The sequence below is a fragment of the Mesoplodon densirostris genome, chromosome 6, assembly GCF_025265405.1.
Source record: "Mesoplodon densirostris isolate mMesDen1 chromosome 6, mMesDen1 primary haplotype, whole genome shotgun sequence".
In the NCBI taxonomy this organism is placed as follows: Eukaryota; Metazoa; Chordata; class Mammalia; order Artiodactyla; family Ziphiidae; genus Mesoplodon; species Mesoplodon densirostris.
In genome coordinates, this window is record NC_082666.1 from 1495241 (window position 1) to 1510124 (window position 14884).

At 65.4% G+C, this 14884-nt stretch overlaps 2 protein-coding genes across 7 annotated transcripts; both read left to right on the plus strand.

The window, feature by feature from the left end:
* The first annotated feature begins 78 nt into the window (after nucleotides 1-78).
* CARD9 (caspase recruitment domain family member 9) lies at nucleotides 79-10964 on the plus strand. Of its 6 annotated transcripts, none has more exons than XM_060101995.1 (13): nucleotides 2619-3189; nucleotides 3582-3785; nucleotides 3934-4071; nucleotides 4740-5044; nucleotides 5126-5305; nucleotides 5405-5548; nucleotides 5752-5877; nucleotides 7639-7830; nucleotides 8291-8332; nucleotides 8595-8643; nucleotides 9934-10022; nucleotides 10515-10597; nucleotides 10689-10964. In XM_060101995.1, the coding sequence occupies exons 1-13, from the start codon at nucleotides 3168-3170 to the stop codon at nucleotides 10786-10788; spliced, it is 1674 nt and encodes a 557-aa protein (XP_059957978.1). In that variant the 5' UTR covers nucleotides 2619-3167; the 3' UTR covers nucleotides 10789-10964. The 6 variants fall into 6 exon arrangements, with proteins under 6 accessions (XP_059957977.1, XP_059957976.1, XP_059957978.1 ...); XM_060101996.1 differs by having other exon boundaries at nucleotides 9946-10022; XM_060101994.1 differs by lacking the exon at nucleotides 2619-3189 and adding an exon at nucleotides 79-159 and having other exon boundaries at nucleotides 5126-5548.
* Nucleotides 10965-11076: 112 nt separating this feature from the next.
* On the plus strand, nucleotides 11077-12827 carry DNLZ (DNL-type zinc finger). Its single transcript, XM_060102004.1, has 3 exons — nucleotides 11077-11366; nucleotides 11667-11806; nucleotides 12573-12827. Exons 1-3 carry the CDS (start codon nucleotides 11166-11168, stop codon nucleotides 12739-12741), a joined length of 510 nt encoding a protein of 169 aa, XP_059957987.1. The 5' UTR covers nucleotides 11077-11165; the 3' UTR covers nucleotides 12742-12827.
* The last annotated feature ends 2057 nt before the right edge of the window (nucleotides 12828-14884 follow it).

Sequence of the window (14884 nt, forward strand, 5' to 3'; positions counted from 1 at the left end):
TGGCACCCAGCCCGCGGCAGAGGGGCTCTGCCAGCAGTGGCCGCGTCGTGACGGGCTCGGCTGGTCCCCGAGCGCAAACCACAGTATCGGGAGGAATGAAGAGATGTCCTGTTTCTTAATTAAAAGCAAGCCACGCGCTTTTGGTGGTCTTGTCCTGAGGTACTGGGTGGTGTGCAGAGGGGTTGGGCCACCCCTGGACGATGTGTGGGGAGTGCACCAGCTGGGCCCTGGGGTCCACGGAGCCCCTGCACGCTTGGCCTCTGGGGGCCTGTGGAGGGGGAGAAACAGGGTTACCCATCTCACGAGAGACACCTGTGGCCTGCAGGCTGGGGGGCTGCTCCACGCAGAAGGCAGCCCAGCGCCCACCCAGGTACTGGTGGCCCTCTTGGCGCCATGACAGGGATGGGGCGGGCCCACTTCCTTTGCCCTCCGGGTCACACAGGCCGACCCCGGCGGGTCCCCAGAACCAGTGGCTGCCTGTCTACCCACAGTCCCCACGGCAGCCCCGGGCCAGTGCTCATTTTGTTCTGTGCAGGCGTTTCCTTGGCAGGAGGCCGAATCCCCGCGGCCTCTCTGTCCTTCTTGTCTAAAGGAGCTCGGGTTTGGGGGTTTGGTTACACCCTCCAAGACACTGGCTTTTCCTGGAGCTTTGTTCTTGCACGCTGCTCCCCTTTGCTTTCACCTTATTGGGGAAATTTTCCAACACAGAGAAATGAGACAGGTGTGCCCAGTGTGTGTCCTGCCCCCCCAGACAGCAGTCACTTGGGGTCACCTGTCTCCCCTTTGCCCGCACCCAGACACCACACGTCACGTCACACAGCCACAGGCGGACCCGCCACTTGGGTGTGTGTGTGTGTTTCACTTTGTGCCTGGTACTGGACTCACCAATTCCAGTTTTCCTTGGGATTTCCTCTGACCTGTGGGTTATTTATGATTGTTATTTAATTCCCAGACACTTAGTGATTTTCCAGATGTTCTCCTGTTACCGATTTCTAGTTTGATTCTGATGTGGTCAGAGAACACAGCGTTGTTATTATTTATTTCATAAACACCCCATGAGGGAGACTCCTTTCTTAGCCTCACGTCATGAGACAGGAAACACTGGGTCACGGAGGGCCCGGCACCGGCCCTGTGCCCGCCGCGCGTGCAGAGCTGCAGCTCCCGCCACTGCTGTACCAGGACTCCCCCCCCAGACCCTCCAGGCCGGGACAGGATCCCCCAGAACACGGCTCCCCCAGGGGGCTGGGGGCCTGCCCACGCCTGGAGGGTCGTGCCTGGAGGGTGACCTCAGGCCTCCTGGAGGCCTGCGGGGAGGCCTGGCCACTCGGCAGCGCCTGACGGTGCCAGGATTCCCGGGGTTTAGCCTACTGACCACCGTGGGCCCAGGAGGCAGAGAAACACCCTGGGGCTGAGGGGCTCAGGACCCTACGGGAAGGGAGCCAGGAGCGCTGGTCAGGCCCCTGCCCACCCAGCCGCAGCCCCTTCCTGGAGCTGTTGCTCAACCTGGTGGGTGGCAGCTCTCAGCTCAACCAGTGAGGCCACTCTGGTGGGGCGGTGGCCTGGGGATTCCCCTGGGGCCCTGCTGCTGTCCCGTGTGTCCTGGTGGGGAGGGGCTGCTCCCAGGAAGGGAGGGGCTGAGCCGGCTGCAGCGTGGGCTGGCAGCGTGTGGGGTTAAGCTTAGGGGCTGCAGCGCCGCCCCCCCCCCAGCCCCATGCCCTCTTCGGACACCACGCTGCAGTCCTTATGGGACCAGAGTGGACGGTGGCTTGGCCTCGTCCAACCCTGGGAGAGCCACGGCTCGCGCGCCCACTCTGCAGTGTCGGGGCTGGGCCTCCAGGGCAGGCCCCGGGGCCCTGGCGCTGGGCTGGCCGGTGGGGAGGCGGGGTGGGGGGCCGCGGGGGGCTCCAAGCAGGAGCTGCTTTCCTCGGGAGCGGGCAGCTTCCACTTCCCTGTCCCCGCCTCCCGGGGCCGCCCTGCTTGGGCGAATCAGAAGGCAGCGCGGGGATGCTCCCCTGCGGGAGGATAGCCAGGCCTCTGTGGGGTTAAGCAGACCCGTCAGGAAGTGCACGGCTTCCCTCCGGCCCCGCCCGCCCTCTGTCCCGGCAGCCGGGCAGTCCTACCACTCACTGAATCGGGGGGCCCAGGCTGACGGGTGTGTGGCTGCGCAGGTGCCCCAGGAGGACCCTAAGGTAGGCCGGCCTGGTGCCCTTGCTTCCGATGGTTGGGAAGCCTCTGTGGCCCAGCTCGGGCTTGGGGCAGGGAGCGGGGTCTGGAGCAAATACCCCAGGAGGGCATCAGGTGGCCTCGCTCGGCTGCCCTGTCCCCTTCACAGCCACCCGGTACCTGCTGGTCATTTCACTGGAATTAGCAGCAGGGCATTGTCAGGTGTGGGACACGTGGACATCAGGCTAGGAAGGTGGGGACTGGGCCAAACACTCCAAAGACCCCAAGTTGATGGTGTTTTCATTCAGTGCTTTGTCTGTTGCTGGGTGGGCGGGCTGACGGCAGCACGAGCCTGCTGCCAGCCGCATCTCTAGGAGGGCGGCCCAGTCCCTTTGGGCTGGAAACCGGTGTTTTCCACACAGGTCAAAGGCTCGGCCTGCGGCGGCGGGGTCAGGGTCTCCGTCCCCACTGCTGGGAGGAGGCCACCACGTGGCTGCTCCCGGCTCAGCCTGGCCCTGGAGAGAGGGGTTCCCCCACTGGTAGTGTAGAAGGGAATAGCGGCGGGTGGTCCCCTGTCCGAGAGCTGGCCTGACAGTCCCCAAGAGTGCGGCCGAGAGCAGGCCTCGCCTGGGAGGCAGACAGGAGGATCCTGGACGGCTGGTGTCCCAGAGGCTGGAGGAGGCATGGAGCCACATTCCAGGCCAGCCCCGGGCAACACAGCCACCCCTCCCAGTGCGCCCGGGCCCTGGCTCTCCGTCTACCATGGGCCGTCCACAGTCACCCTTCCTGGAGGGCACCCTGTCACCGAGCCTGACCCGGAGCAGGCCGGCCCGGCAGCTGCTAGGTGACTGTTGCATCACCAGCTGCCGGAAGGAGAGGAGGGGACGGGAGTGGATGTGAGCAGGCACTGTCCCGTGGGGAAGGAGGAAGTCCCGCCAGCACAGCCTGGCACCTCGGGGGCCAGGCACTTGCCAGCCGGGGGCTGGGGCTGGGATCCCTCCCCCATGTGCCAGGGAGGTTGTGCTGGTAGGTGGCGCAGACAGCTCCGTGGGTAGGGGGCAGCCTCCCGCCAGCCCCGCAGCACTTTGGGGTGCTCTGGGGGGACAGGGCCAAAGGAGGGCCGTGGTGCAGGGGAGCGTGTTCTCCTAGATGCCACCTGACCCTGGAGCATCTCCACGCTGTTCCCCACGCTTATTGGGGTGACTCGGGGAGAGAAAAAGCCCAGGGCGGCCAGAGGGGCGGGAGCAGGGCCGTGAAGGGCGTCGCCGGGCGAGCCGATGGGAGGGAGTGGGGGCTTCTCCCTCTCCTGGACGCCCCTGGGCTGGGTTCCTGGTCTGGCTCTGCCCAGAGCCCTGGCGGGCGAGGCGCAGGCCTGGCTCCCGGCAATGCCTGCTGCTCAGCCACGGCATCTCTCCCAGCCGCCTGCCCCGACTACGCCATGTCCGACTACGAGAACGAGGACGAGTGCTGGAGCGCCCTGGAGGGCTTCCGTGTGAAGCTCATCTCCGTCATCGACCCCGCCCGCATCACGCCCTACCTGCGCCAGTGCAAGGTCCTGAACCCCGACGACGAAGAGCAGGTGCTCAGCGACCCCAGCCTGGTCATCCGCAAGCGGAAAGTGGGTCAGTGCCCGTCCCCCACCCCCGTCTGCCCGCGGCTGTGGTGCTTCACGCGCAGCTGAGGCCCCGGGAGAGCCGTCCAGACCCCCGCCACCGCAGCCTCTTGGGGTTCTGCAGCCTCGCACGCCCACGCGTGTCCTCTGGGTCGCAGGTGTGCTCCTGGACATCCTGCAGCGGACTGGCCACAAGGGCTATGTGGCATTTCTAGAGAGCCTGGAGCTGTACTACCCGCAGCTGTACCGGAAGGTCACGGGCAGAGAGCCCGCCCGCGTCTTCTCCATGATCATCGGTGAGGAACGGGACCCGGGCCGGAGGCACAGGGCCCGGATGGAGAGGCAGGGCCCGGATGGAGGGGCAGGGGGATGGCGCGGGTTAGAGCCGGCGGCCCCCTTCCCACTGGGTCCCCTCATGGATACATCGCGTATGAAAGAAAGGGAGCGAGCCGTGTGTGGGAAGGGCGCCAGCTTTGGGACCGGCCTGGGTGTCGCTCGCATCCCGCCGTCCTCCTGACACTCGTGGAGGGAGCAGAGGCTGGAGGGAAGGGGGACCCCAACTCCGGAGTGGGGAGCAGGTGCGCGGTGGGGTGCACAGGCTGATTCTCGGCTCAGAGCCCCTCCTACCCGGAAGACCATGTGACCCCGCTAAACCATGCCCGAGAGGCCAGGCCTGCTCGCCCCAGCAGCCTGTGAGGCGGCCCCGAGTCACGTCCCCTGCCTCTCAATCAGGATGGTAACAAAATTAGACAGAGGGATGGACACCCAGGCCCTGGGCTGCCCTGCCCTGGGGGCGGGGGGCGGGGGGACAAGGCTGGGAGGTGAGTTCACCTCCTGGACGGGGAGCAGCCGCGACTGGGAACTGACCCCTTGGCCAGGCTCCCCCGGAGCCACTGGTCCTCAAGCGGAGGCCCGGGAGGGGCCCGGGGTACCATGTATCATGTGACGCTCTCCCGGCCCGCAGACGCATCCGGGGAGTCGGGCCTGATGCAGCTGCTGATGAGCGAGGTGATGAAGCTGCAGAAGAAGGTGCAGGACCTGACGGCACTGCTGGGCTCCAAGGACGACCTCATCAAGGAGCTGAGGGTGAAGGACAGCCTGCTGCGCAAGCACCAGGAGCGTGTGCAGAGGCTGAAGGAGGCCTGCGAGGTGGGCGGCCGCGAGCTCCAGCGCTGCAAGGACGAGAACTACGACCTGGCCCTGCGCCTGGCCCGCCAGAGCGAGGAGCGGGGCGCCGCGCTCATGCGCATCCGCGACCTGCAGCTGGAGGTGCCCTGCGCGGCGGCGGGGCTCCTGGGGCGGGCGGCGGGCGCCGGGGTCCTGGGCTGAGGCTGACAGCTGGTCCCGCAGATCGACAGGCTCAAGCACAGCCTCATGAAGGCGGAGGACGACTGCTCGGTGGAGCGCAAGCACACGCTGAAGCTCAAGCGCGCCATGGAGCAGCGGCCCAGCCACGAGCTGCTGTGGGAGCTGCAGCAGGAGAAGGCGCTGCTGCAGGCGCGGGTGCAGGAGCTGCAGGCCTCCGTCCAGGTCGGGCCCCGGGGGGCGAGCCGGCAGGGCGGGCGCTGGAGGGCCAGCCTGGGCCTCCCAGCCCCGCTGTGCTGCCGCCCTCTCCCTTCGCACCCACAGGAGGGGAAGCCGGACCAGAGCAGCTCCTACATCCAGGTGCCGGAGGAGGACTGGCGGCAGGCGCAGAGGGACCTCCAGGCGCGGACCGCCGCCGTTTTCTCCCTGCGCAAGGACCTGCGCCAAGCCGAGGCCCTGCGTGCCCGGGTGCGCGGCGGGCAAGTGGGGGGGTGCGCCCGGGGCCAACTGGGCAGGGCTCCACCTCCCTCCTGCCCCCTGCCCGGAGGCGAGGGCCGGCCTTCGGCCCCACCTGGTGCCCGCGCTCCCCAGGCACGTCGGGGCCCAGCTTCGGTCCGGAGCTTTGGGCCGGCGGGACCGCAGGCGGTTCGGCTGACTGCCATCTCCCGCAGTGCACGGAGGAGAAAGAGATGTTCGAGCTGCAGTGCCTGGCCCTGCGGAAGGACTCCAAGATGTACAAGGACCGCATCGAGGCCATCCTACAGCAGATGGAGGAGGTCGCCATCGAGCGGGACCAGGTAGGGGCCGCACAGCCCTCCCAGACGCAGTGGCCTTTCGGGGATGCAGTGGTCACGGTGGATGTTCAGGGAGCACCGACAAAAGCCGTTCATGCTCCGTTAAAAACGTGAACGCTAACGAAGTTAGTCCCGTTCCTCCACCTCTGCCCCACCTGCTGCCAGGAAGTCCACGCTCCACCTTCTGCTGTACCTGCCAGACTTTTTTCAGCGTACATGTAGTTTAATTTTTGTTCTACAAAAGTGTAAGCTTTCTGACTCGTTTTGCAAAGACTTCTTTCGCTTAAAGAGCCACGGGCGCCTTGGCCGGCTGCACTCTTCTAGGTGGGGAGGTGGCGCCCCAGTGCGGGGCTGCACCTGCTTCTTCGTTTCCCATCACTTTCCTGTCACGGCTCGGGGTCGTTTCTGATCAGCCACAGCTCTCGCGTCAGTCACCTTCTGGAGGGTGACTGGTAATCTGTATCAGGAGCCTAAAGAGGCAGATTCCTTTTCCCCGGCAAACCCACTTCTAGAAGGCCCTCTCATGGGAATAACAGAAACGCAGAGAAAACCCGGCAGATGCGTGCTTCCCTCAAGGCCGTGGGCAGCAGTGCGGTCTGGGGCAGCAGGTGTGAAATGGGCACAGCGCACCCGACGGGACAGCCCCTTCCCGGAGCTGCCCGAGCAGAGCCCCCTCTGCCTCGTGCATGGCCGGCAGGGGCGCGCAGGCCCCGGCGGCACCCAGGGCAGGCCACCCGCCCAGGGACGCTGGGGCCTGGCCGCCGAGGTGAGTGGCAGGGTTTTCTCGGGTGGTTCCCGAGTTGGAAGCTGGCACAGAAATTCAGGGTGTCCTGTTACTAACCCAGCCTTGGCTGTCGGGGCCGATGGAGGCAGGGGTGTGTGTTAGCTCCTGGATCATTGCCGGACGTGGAGGCTGGCTTCCTACATGTGTGCCTCACAGCCGCACCTCCTGGGCCGGTCACTGTAGGTCGTGGGCTGGCCTCCTGGGCTGACCTCAGTGTCCCCGCCGTGGGGGACTGGCTTGATAAAGCGTGGGGTGTTCGTCTTAAAGAATGTTCCACGGGGCTTCCCTGGTGGCGCAGTGGTTGAGAGTCCGCCTGCTGATGCAGGGGACACGGGTTCGTGCCCCGGTCTGGGAAGATCCCACATGCTGTGGAGCGGCTGGGCCCGTGAGCCATGGCTGCTGAGCCTGTGCGTCCGGAGCCTGTGCTCCACAACGTGAGAGGCCACAGCGGTGAGAGGCCCGCGTACCGCAAAAAAAAAAAAAAAAAAAAAAAAAAAAAAAAAGAATGTTCCACGGCTGTCAACAATCATGTTCTTGATATCAAGCTGTACCCAGGAAGTACGAAACGTGCGTGTGGGCATGTGAACACGGCTGAATGTGCCCAGAGAGCAGGACTTGAAGACCCTGCAGGGTCAGCAGGGGCTGTTCTCAGGGGTGTTCTCTTCTTTATATTTTCTCAACTGTCCACACTTTCCATCCTGAGCCTGTATTGCATTTACAACCCCCAAAACACGAATGACATCCTCGGATAATAAAGGGGAAGAGGCCAGCGCTGGCCCGCCCTGTCCCCGGCCATGTTGCTGGAAATTCTCCCAGGAGCGTTGCTAGAAATAAGGCGGGCTGTGCTGAGAAGTGAGAGAGCCGGGAGGGGAAATGAAAGACCGGGGGGTTGGGGGTGGGCAGGGAGACGGGCCGCGCTCTGCAGGGAGGCCCAGCAAGAGTCCCCCGCTGCGCCTGCCCTGCCCTGCGCTGCCCCACAGGCGATCCTGACGCGGGAGGAGCTGCACGCACAGCACGCCCGCAGCCTGCAGGACAAGGACGCGCTGCGGAAGCAGGTCCGCGAGCTGAGCGAGAAGGCGGACGAGCTGCAGCTGCAGCTGTTCCAGCGCGAGGGCCAGCTGCTGGCGGTGGAGGGCCGCCTCCGGTGGCAGCAACTGGAGACGTCCGTCCTGGTGGGCCTCCCCCGGGGCCTTTACGGTGTCCCTCAGTCAGAGAGAGCCATGGCTCTGCCACGGTGGGGCTCTGGGGGCGTGGCCACATGGGGGTAGGTGTGGCCCTAGAGACTGCAGACCCCAGAGGAGGAGCCGCCAAGGGGCCCGGGCCTGGCCTGGCTCAGCCACTGCTCTGCCCCTGGCTCGGGCAGGTCCCCAGATGTTCCTGAGCCCCTCCCTCCCCTGTAAGGTTGCCTGCTCACCGAGCCCTCATGGAGGTGGGCTGCAGGGCTGGCATAGCTCAGGGCCCGGCAGGGTGTGGGGAGGGGGAGGGAGGGGCGTTCTGGCCAGGGGCCAGGCCCAGCCATGGCCTGGAGAGGGGCCTCCCTGGAGGGCGGGCTGGCCTGGGACCCCACCCCGTGCCCTCGAGTGGCTCGGTTTCCCCACAGCCTGCCAACCGACCCCTCTTCTGTGACCACAGAGCTCCGACCTAGAGGACGGCTCACCGAGGAACTCCCAAGAGGTGAGTGTGACTCGGGGGGTGGGCCCAGGGCCACAGCCTCTGCCGGACCGCAGGCCCATATGGTTCCTCAGAAGCTCTGGGAGCTCAGCCCACCACCGGCCATCCTCCCAATGCCCGGCTGGGCAGCGTAGGTCCCTCCCTGAGAAGCCGGCACAGGCGGTGACGGTGGTGGGGAGAGCAGCACTGGGTGGGCAGCGCTGAGGGTCATGCCCAGTCCTGGCCGGCTGGGGGTCTAACCAGTTGCCCTGTCCCTCTTGGGAAGCTCTCGCTCCCCCAGGACCTAGAGGAGGATGCCCAGCTCTCAGACAAAGGTGAGGAGGCGAGCGGCCTGTCCCGGAGGAATCAGGCTAAGGCCTCCTTCTGGCCGCGAGTTGGCACCCGTCCTGACCTTCAGCTCGCACACCGCATGACGCCGGTGCCTGGGGACACATGCCCCAGCCCTGGCCCATGGACCTCCACAACCCCACTTCACAGATGGGCACTCTGAGGCTCAGAGGGATAAGCAACCCCCAAGGCTCCCCAGCCAGCAAACAAGAGCCCCATTGGAACCCAGGGCCCAGGCTTGCAGGTCCACATCCCAGCTCCCACCCTGAGAACACGCCTGGCCATTGGAGCCCACTCAGGCCCCGGGATTGCAGAGTGGAGGCACCCCGTCCTCCAGAGCAGGGAGCTGGGGAGGTGGCCACTGCCAGGAAGTGGAACAGAGCGGGGAAGGGGGGACACCTCAGGGTGACTGGGGCCTTAGGGTGGCAGGGGCGGGATCCTTCTGCCTGCCTGGGCACAGGACAGGGAGTGGCAGGGAGATGGCCCAGCAGGGATGAAGAGGGGCTGGCTCTGAAGGTGGGTGTCAGACGGGAGTTTGGGAGGATGGGTGGTAGCGGGGGCGCCACCGCAGAGGTAGCGTGTGAAGCCAGACGGACTTCCTCAGCGTCAGGCCTGACCCCAGCTTCTTGAGGGGGGCTGAAAGAGGAAGAGGCAGCAAATGGAGAAGTAAGTGGTTGGTCCCTCTGCTGCTGCCCAAAGACATGAACTTGAGGCCAGTGAGCCCCCACGTGGGGACAGGCGGGCAGGACCCACAGGCAGCGAACGGGAAGGGAAGGCTGTTGGCCCAGCCGTCCTGGGAGCCCCAACCCAGGGCTGGTGTGGCCCCTTGCGGGAGGCGGGGCAGGCTTCAGGGTCAGAAGCCAAGGAGGAGGGGAAGACCTGGGCCTGGGCCTTTCCCACCGCAATGTCCCCAAGACCTGGAAGCCACAGTCACCCACCATGGACAGTTTAGAGGAGCCAGCCCATCAGAGCGCTTTTTCTGTGGGTCCTGAGCCCTGGGCCCACCCAGGCCCTGGCAGGTGTGGAGGGAGCCCAGCAGCCTGCAGTGTTCTGCCCCCAGCGCTTCAGGGCCCCGGCCCCTGCCCAGGGACGGGGCGCGGCATCTGCTCCGGGAGCCAGGAGTGAGAAGTGAGGTCTCTGAGCCCCGGTCCCCATGTCTATACAAGGGGAATGCTTGCGGGGTCCAAGTAAGGACCCAGAAGGTGGCACAGGACTGGCCCGGGCTTGGGGGTAGAGGTACAGGCGAGTGTGGTCCTGGCAGGACCAGAAGGTACAAGTCTCCCTTGCAGGCGGCCCGGCCGTCGGGGAGAGCCCTGAGCAGCCCTTTGTGGCTCTGCAGAAGGAGCGGCTTTCACTGACCCCCGAGGTAAGGCTGCCTGGGGCGCCTGGAGCCCTGGGAGGCCCCTGGTGTGGGTCTCAGTGTGAATGGTAACGGGGAGAGTGGTTCCGCTACCTGGACGCTTGGGGGGTGATCACAAGGTCTCTGCCCATGGGCTCCTGGGGTGTGGTGTTTTGGAATGTGAAGTTGAGCGCCCTGCCTTCTTGGACGAAGCAGCGGGAGAGGGGGCAGGGGGCGGGCCCATCTTCTGGATGGGGCGCAGCGTTAACCTGAGTGGGAACTCGGCCTCACTGTCCACTGCACGGAGCCCGACGGCAAAGGGGCCGCACCGGACACTGTAGTAGAAAGAACACTGGCCTGGAGCCCATCCCCGCTGGCTGTGCGTGCGTGCCAAGCCAGTCCTGTCACCTGAAAGGAGGGAGAGCGCACCCCGCCCGCGGCCCCCAGTGCACAGCCCCAGGGGCGGGGGTGGGGCCCACGCGGGCGCTGGCCGGAGCCTGAGCCTCGCCCCTCCTGCAGGACGCAGGCCTGAGCGGCGGGGAGCCCCCCGAGAAGGAGAAGGGGCGGCGGCGTCTCAAGGAGAGCTTCGAGAACTACCGCAGGTGGGCCCGCGTGGGCGGAGGGCGAGAGGGGCTGGGGAGCGGTGGCTCCGCGCCCACCTGCGCCCACCTGCGCCGCCTGGGTCTCCCGCAGGAAGCGGGCCCTCAGGAAGATGCAGCACGGCGCGAGGCAGGGGGAGGTGGACTGGGAGAATACCACGGGCAGCGACAACACCGACACCGAGGGCTCCTAGCCGGCCCCTCCGTCCAGCCGCCCGTCGTGAGAGGAGGACACGGCGCCACCTGGGATCTGCCCCGCTAGGCCGTCTCTTCGTTGGAGAGCACGGGCTTGTTCTATCTCTGTGTGATGCACACGCGTGCTGCAGTGTTAAAAATGCAGCCCCGTCAATAAACGACCGCGGTCCGGACACCACCGCCTCCGACGGTCTTGCTGCCGCGCGCACCCTCCGACCCCGTTCCGGTCAGCGCGCAACGCCTGCCGCCAGGGGGCAGCAGAGCGCGGCCCGCCGCCGGGACGGAAGCCGAGCAGGGCCGCTTCCATCGCGTGCCCGATTCCGAGACAGCGGCGGTGTGGCCTCCGCGGGGCGGGGCGGGGCGGCCGGCGGGCGGCATGGTGCGGGCGGCGCTGGGCCTCTTGCCGATACTGTTGAGCTGCGCGCGGCCCCGGGGGCCCGGCCTGAGGTGGCTGTGGGGGCGCGGGGCCCGCCTGGAGGCCGTGGGGAGAAGGCGGGCCTGGGGTTGGGGCTGGCGGCGCTTGAGCTCCGAGCCGGGACCCGGGCCGGCGCACTACCAGCTCGTCTACACCTGCAAGGTGGGCACGTGGCGGGGTCGGGGCCGGGCCCGGGCCCGGGCCCACACCTGCGCCTGGCGCAGGACGGCGCTGCGGGGACGGCGAGGAAGGGTGGAGTTGTCCTCAGGGGGCGGGGCCTTTCTGGAGAGGGGTGGGGCTATCACTCGGGGGGCGTATCCCTCGGAGAGGGCGGGGGCATGCGGGTGTGGCTAATTCGGGGGGCGGGGCTTACCGGGGGTGGTGGGGTTATCACGGGGGCGGGTGGGCCCTTCTGGGAAGGGCGGGGCCGGGAGCAGGGCTTCACCTCCTAGTCTCCACCAGGTCTGTGGGACCAGGTCCTCCAAGCACATCTCCAAGCTCGCCTATCACCAGGGTGTGGTCATTGTGACCTGCCCCGGCTGCCAGAACCACCACATCATCGCCGACAACCTGGGCTGGTTCTCGGACCTGTATGGGAAGAGGTGAGGCTACCTGGGAAGGGTTGGGGACAGAGGTCTATATTCCAGTGCTGGCCTGGTCCATCCTGAGTCTGGAGCCCCACCCAACCTCCCTGGGGCACCGTCCTTCTAATGAGGATTATAGAGCTCACATCTCCAGCCCAGCTTCCTTATTAATACAAGAGGTATAGTTAAGTTTGAAATTCAGATAAAACACAAGTAACTTTTTAGTAAAAGTATGCCCAAGATTGGAACATGTTTTGATTTGCTAAATTTTCCACCCTAGATCAGCTCCTTCAGCCTGCTTCACTGCCTGATTTCTGCCCTCACTGACAGCCTTTGGGGGCAGTTAGGACCTGGTTACATGTCAGGGCCATGGGCCTACCCTAAAATGAGGGTGTCAGACTAGGTTGACTCTTAAAAGCAACAGCTTGCCTTTCGCTCTGTGGTTCCTTCCCCCTACTAGCATAGCACCCCTTCCTGAGTGCCTGCTGTGGGGCCGGGATCCTAGCACGCAGCTTTCTTGTCTTCTGCTGACACTGGTTGGTTGACTGCACCAGACTTGGGGTGGGGGGGCGTGTGTGTGAGGTGGAGTGGTCAGGGCCAGCCTCACCACCTTGTGGAGAGCAGTGGCGGGGGCAGTGGTCAGGAGCCTCCTGGCTGCCTGGCCCTGGTGTCACACCAGCACAGGGACTCATGTGCTCGAGGCCTGGCCTGGGGTGCCCTCGAGGGACCCAGATGCAGGACAGCTTCGGGGCCTGGAGTGTCATGGCATTTCCCTCTTTCTCAGGAATATTGAAGAAATCCTGGCGGCCAGAGGGGAGAAGGTACGCCGAGTGGCTGGCGAGGGGGCCCTGGAGCTCGTTTTAGAGTCTGCGGGGCCCCCCAAATCCACCACTGCTATGGAAGGGGCTGAGGACCAGGATCCCACCCACCCTGGCAAGACAGAGGCCAGCTGACCCGCCTTCTGCCTTCAAGAAGGATGCTCCGGCCCTGAGCCACTCTGGACTTGCCCGTTTCTATCAATAAACAAACATCACTTGCACATGCTGGGACCTGGGGCTTTCTTGTCATCCCTGGTTCTGGAGTCAGAATGACCCACAAGAACCCCCCTCCAGGCTGCAGGCCAGGGCCTTCTGTGGCTGCTGGCCATGTCTGAGTGGGAAGGGGCTGGATGTGGAGTCTGAGCCCCTCCTGGCTGTGGCTGTGTGGCCTTGGGCAGGTCACTTTGCCCCTCTGAGCCTTTGTCTTCCTGTCTGCAGATGAGGATGCTCACGGTGCCACCTCGTCAGGACTATGGGTGGAAAGATGGGACTCAGGATGGGCACGGGGTGGCTCAGCCCCACCCCGACCCCAAGTGTCAGGGCCCCGATCTTTTTTTTTTTTTGGCCATGCCACATGGCATGTGGGATCTTAGTTCCCCAACCAGGGATCAAAACCGTGACACTGGAAGCGGGGAGTCTTAACGGTCAGGGAAGCCCCAGGGACCCGATCTTGATGGCCAGTTAGCCACTGTTCTTCCTGGGAGTGGGATCAGCACCCCCAAGCCCCACCGTGGGTCCTGTCCCTCTGGCCGGACACAAGGAGGCCCCGCAGATCCTTCTGTGCCACCTGCCGTCCCCTCGATGCCCCCTGGATGGCACTGGTGAGCCGGTGCCAACCTCAGCCCTGACCCTTGGCCACTGGCCAAGCCAAGTCAGCAGGCTGGGCTGCTCACCGTGGCTGCAGGCGGGCGAGGTGGCCATGGGGGCCAGCGGAGTGGGAGCTGGGCTGCTGTGGGCCTGGTGGTGGGCCGCTGCCCCACGCAGTGTCCCCCTCCCCGGGGCTGTGCAGTTTGTCTCCCAACCTCGTTTGACTGCCTTCTCAGGATGTTCCTGTGTTTATGAAAGCATGTTTATTTCCAGAAGTGTTCTGGGCTGTGTGACCTTCAACATTAATCACCAGCCACAGTCTCGCAGGGTCCCCGCAGGATCCAAGCTCCTGACGGCCGCCCCCGTCAGCACGGGCCTCGGCCTTGTTCTCCAGGCGCCGGCAGCTCGTGCTCCGACTCAAACACCCCCCGTTCTTCCCGCGGTGAACAACCCCCTGTTATCCTGCCCAGAGCCTCCTGTGACATGTGTGGAGTCAGTCATGGAGGACGAGCCAGCCCCGGGCCCGCTCCTCCACGGAGGCCCCGAGGGACCCGCTGGCCTTGAGACGCCAGGGCAGTGGGGCCTTGCTGCCGCCACAGGGTTGGGACCAGCTGTGGGGAGGCCCAGGGAGCTGGCTGGACCCTGAGAACACAGAGCGGACCCAGAAGGGCCACCCGGGCCAAGCCCTCCTTCCGTGGGCGGTTTGGACGTGGGTACTCGCCACATCTTTTTTTTTTTTTTTTTTTTTTGCGGTATGCGGGCCTCTCACTGTTGTGGCCTCCCCCGTTGCGGAGCACAGGCTCCGGACGCGCAGGCTCCGGACGCGCAGGCTCAGCGGCCATGGCCCACGGGCCCAGCCGCTCCGCGGCATATGGGATCCTCCCAGACTGGGGCACGAACCCGTATCCCCTGCATCGGCAGGCGGACTCTCAACCACTTGCGCCACCAGGGAGGTCCCCGCCACATCTTTTTATTGTCTGCTTTGTGACGTTTTGACGTCTGGGCCCTCTGACCCTGGAGAGCTGGTCAGTTCCTGGACATGGTAGGGCGAGTGCACCCAGGGCGGGTTCCGGACAACTCGGGCAGCCCCTCCCCCCAGAGCCACTGAAGACCTTCTCACCGGCCGAGCGGGCCTACTGGCCCTGCCCCACTGTTTCTTCCCACAGAAGCCACAGGAAAGGCTCCTGCCCACTTTTCCTCCCCTGCCTCCGGACCGACCCTGGCGCCTCCCCGCGTGGCCCCCGCCCAGCCGCCGTCCATCTCCAGTCCCTTCTCAAGGTGCCCCTGGCTCTTTCCACCCACCCCCAATATCTTCCCTCCCTCATCTCTGGCCAGGATCCCCTCCAAATGGTCAAATTAGGGCCAACCTCCTGTGATCCTGTGACAGCACATCCCCAAGTGTCTTCTGAGGACAGCTCGATAGGCACCGCTGGGTTTGAGGACATCAAACCAACTTCTTCCTGCAGGACTT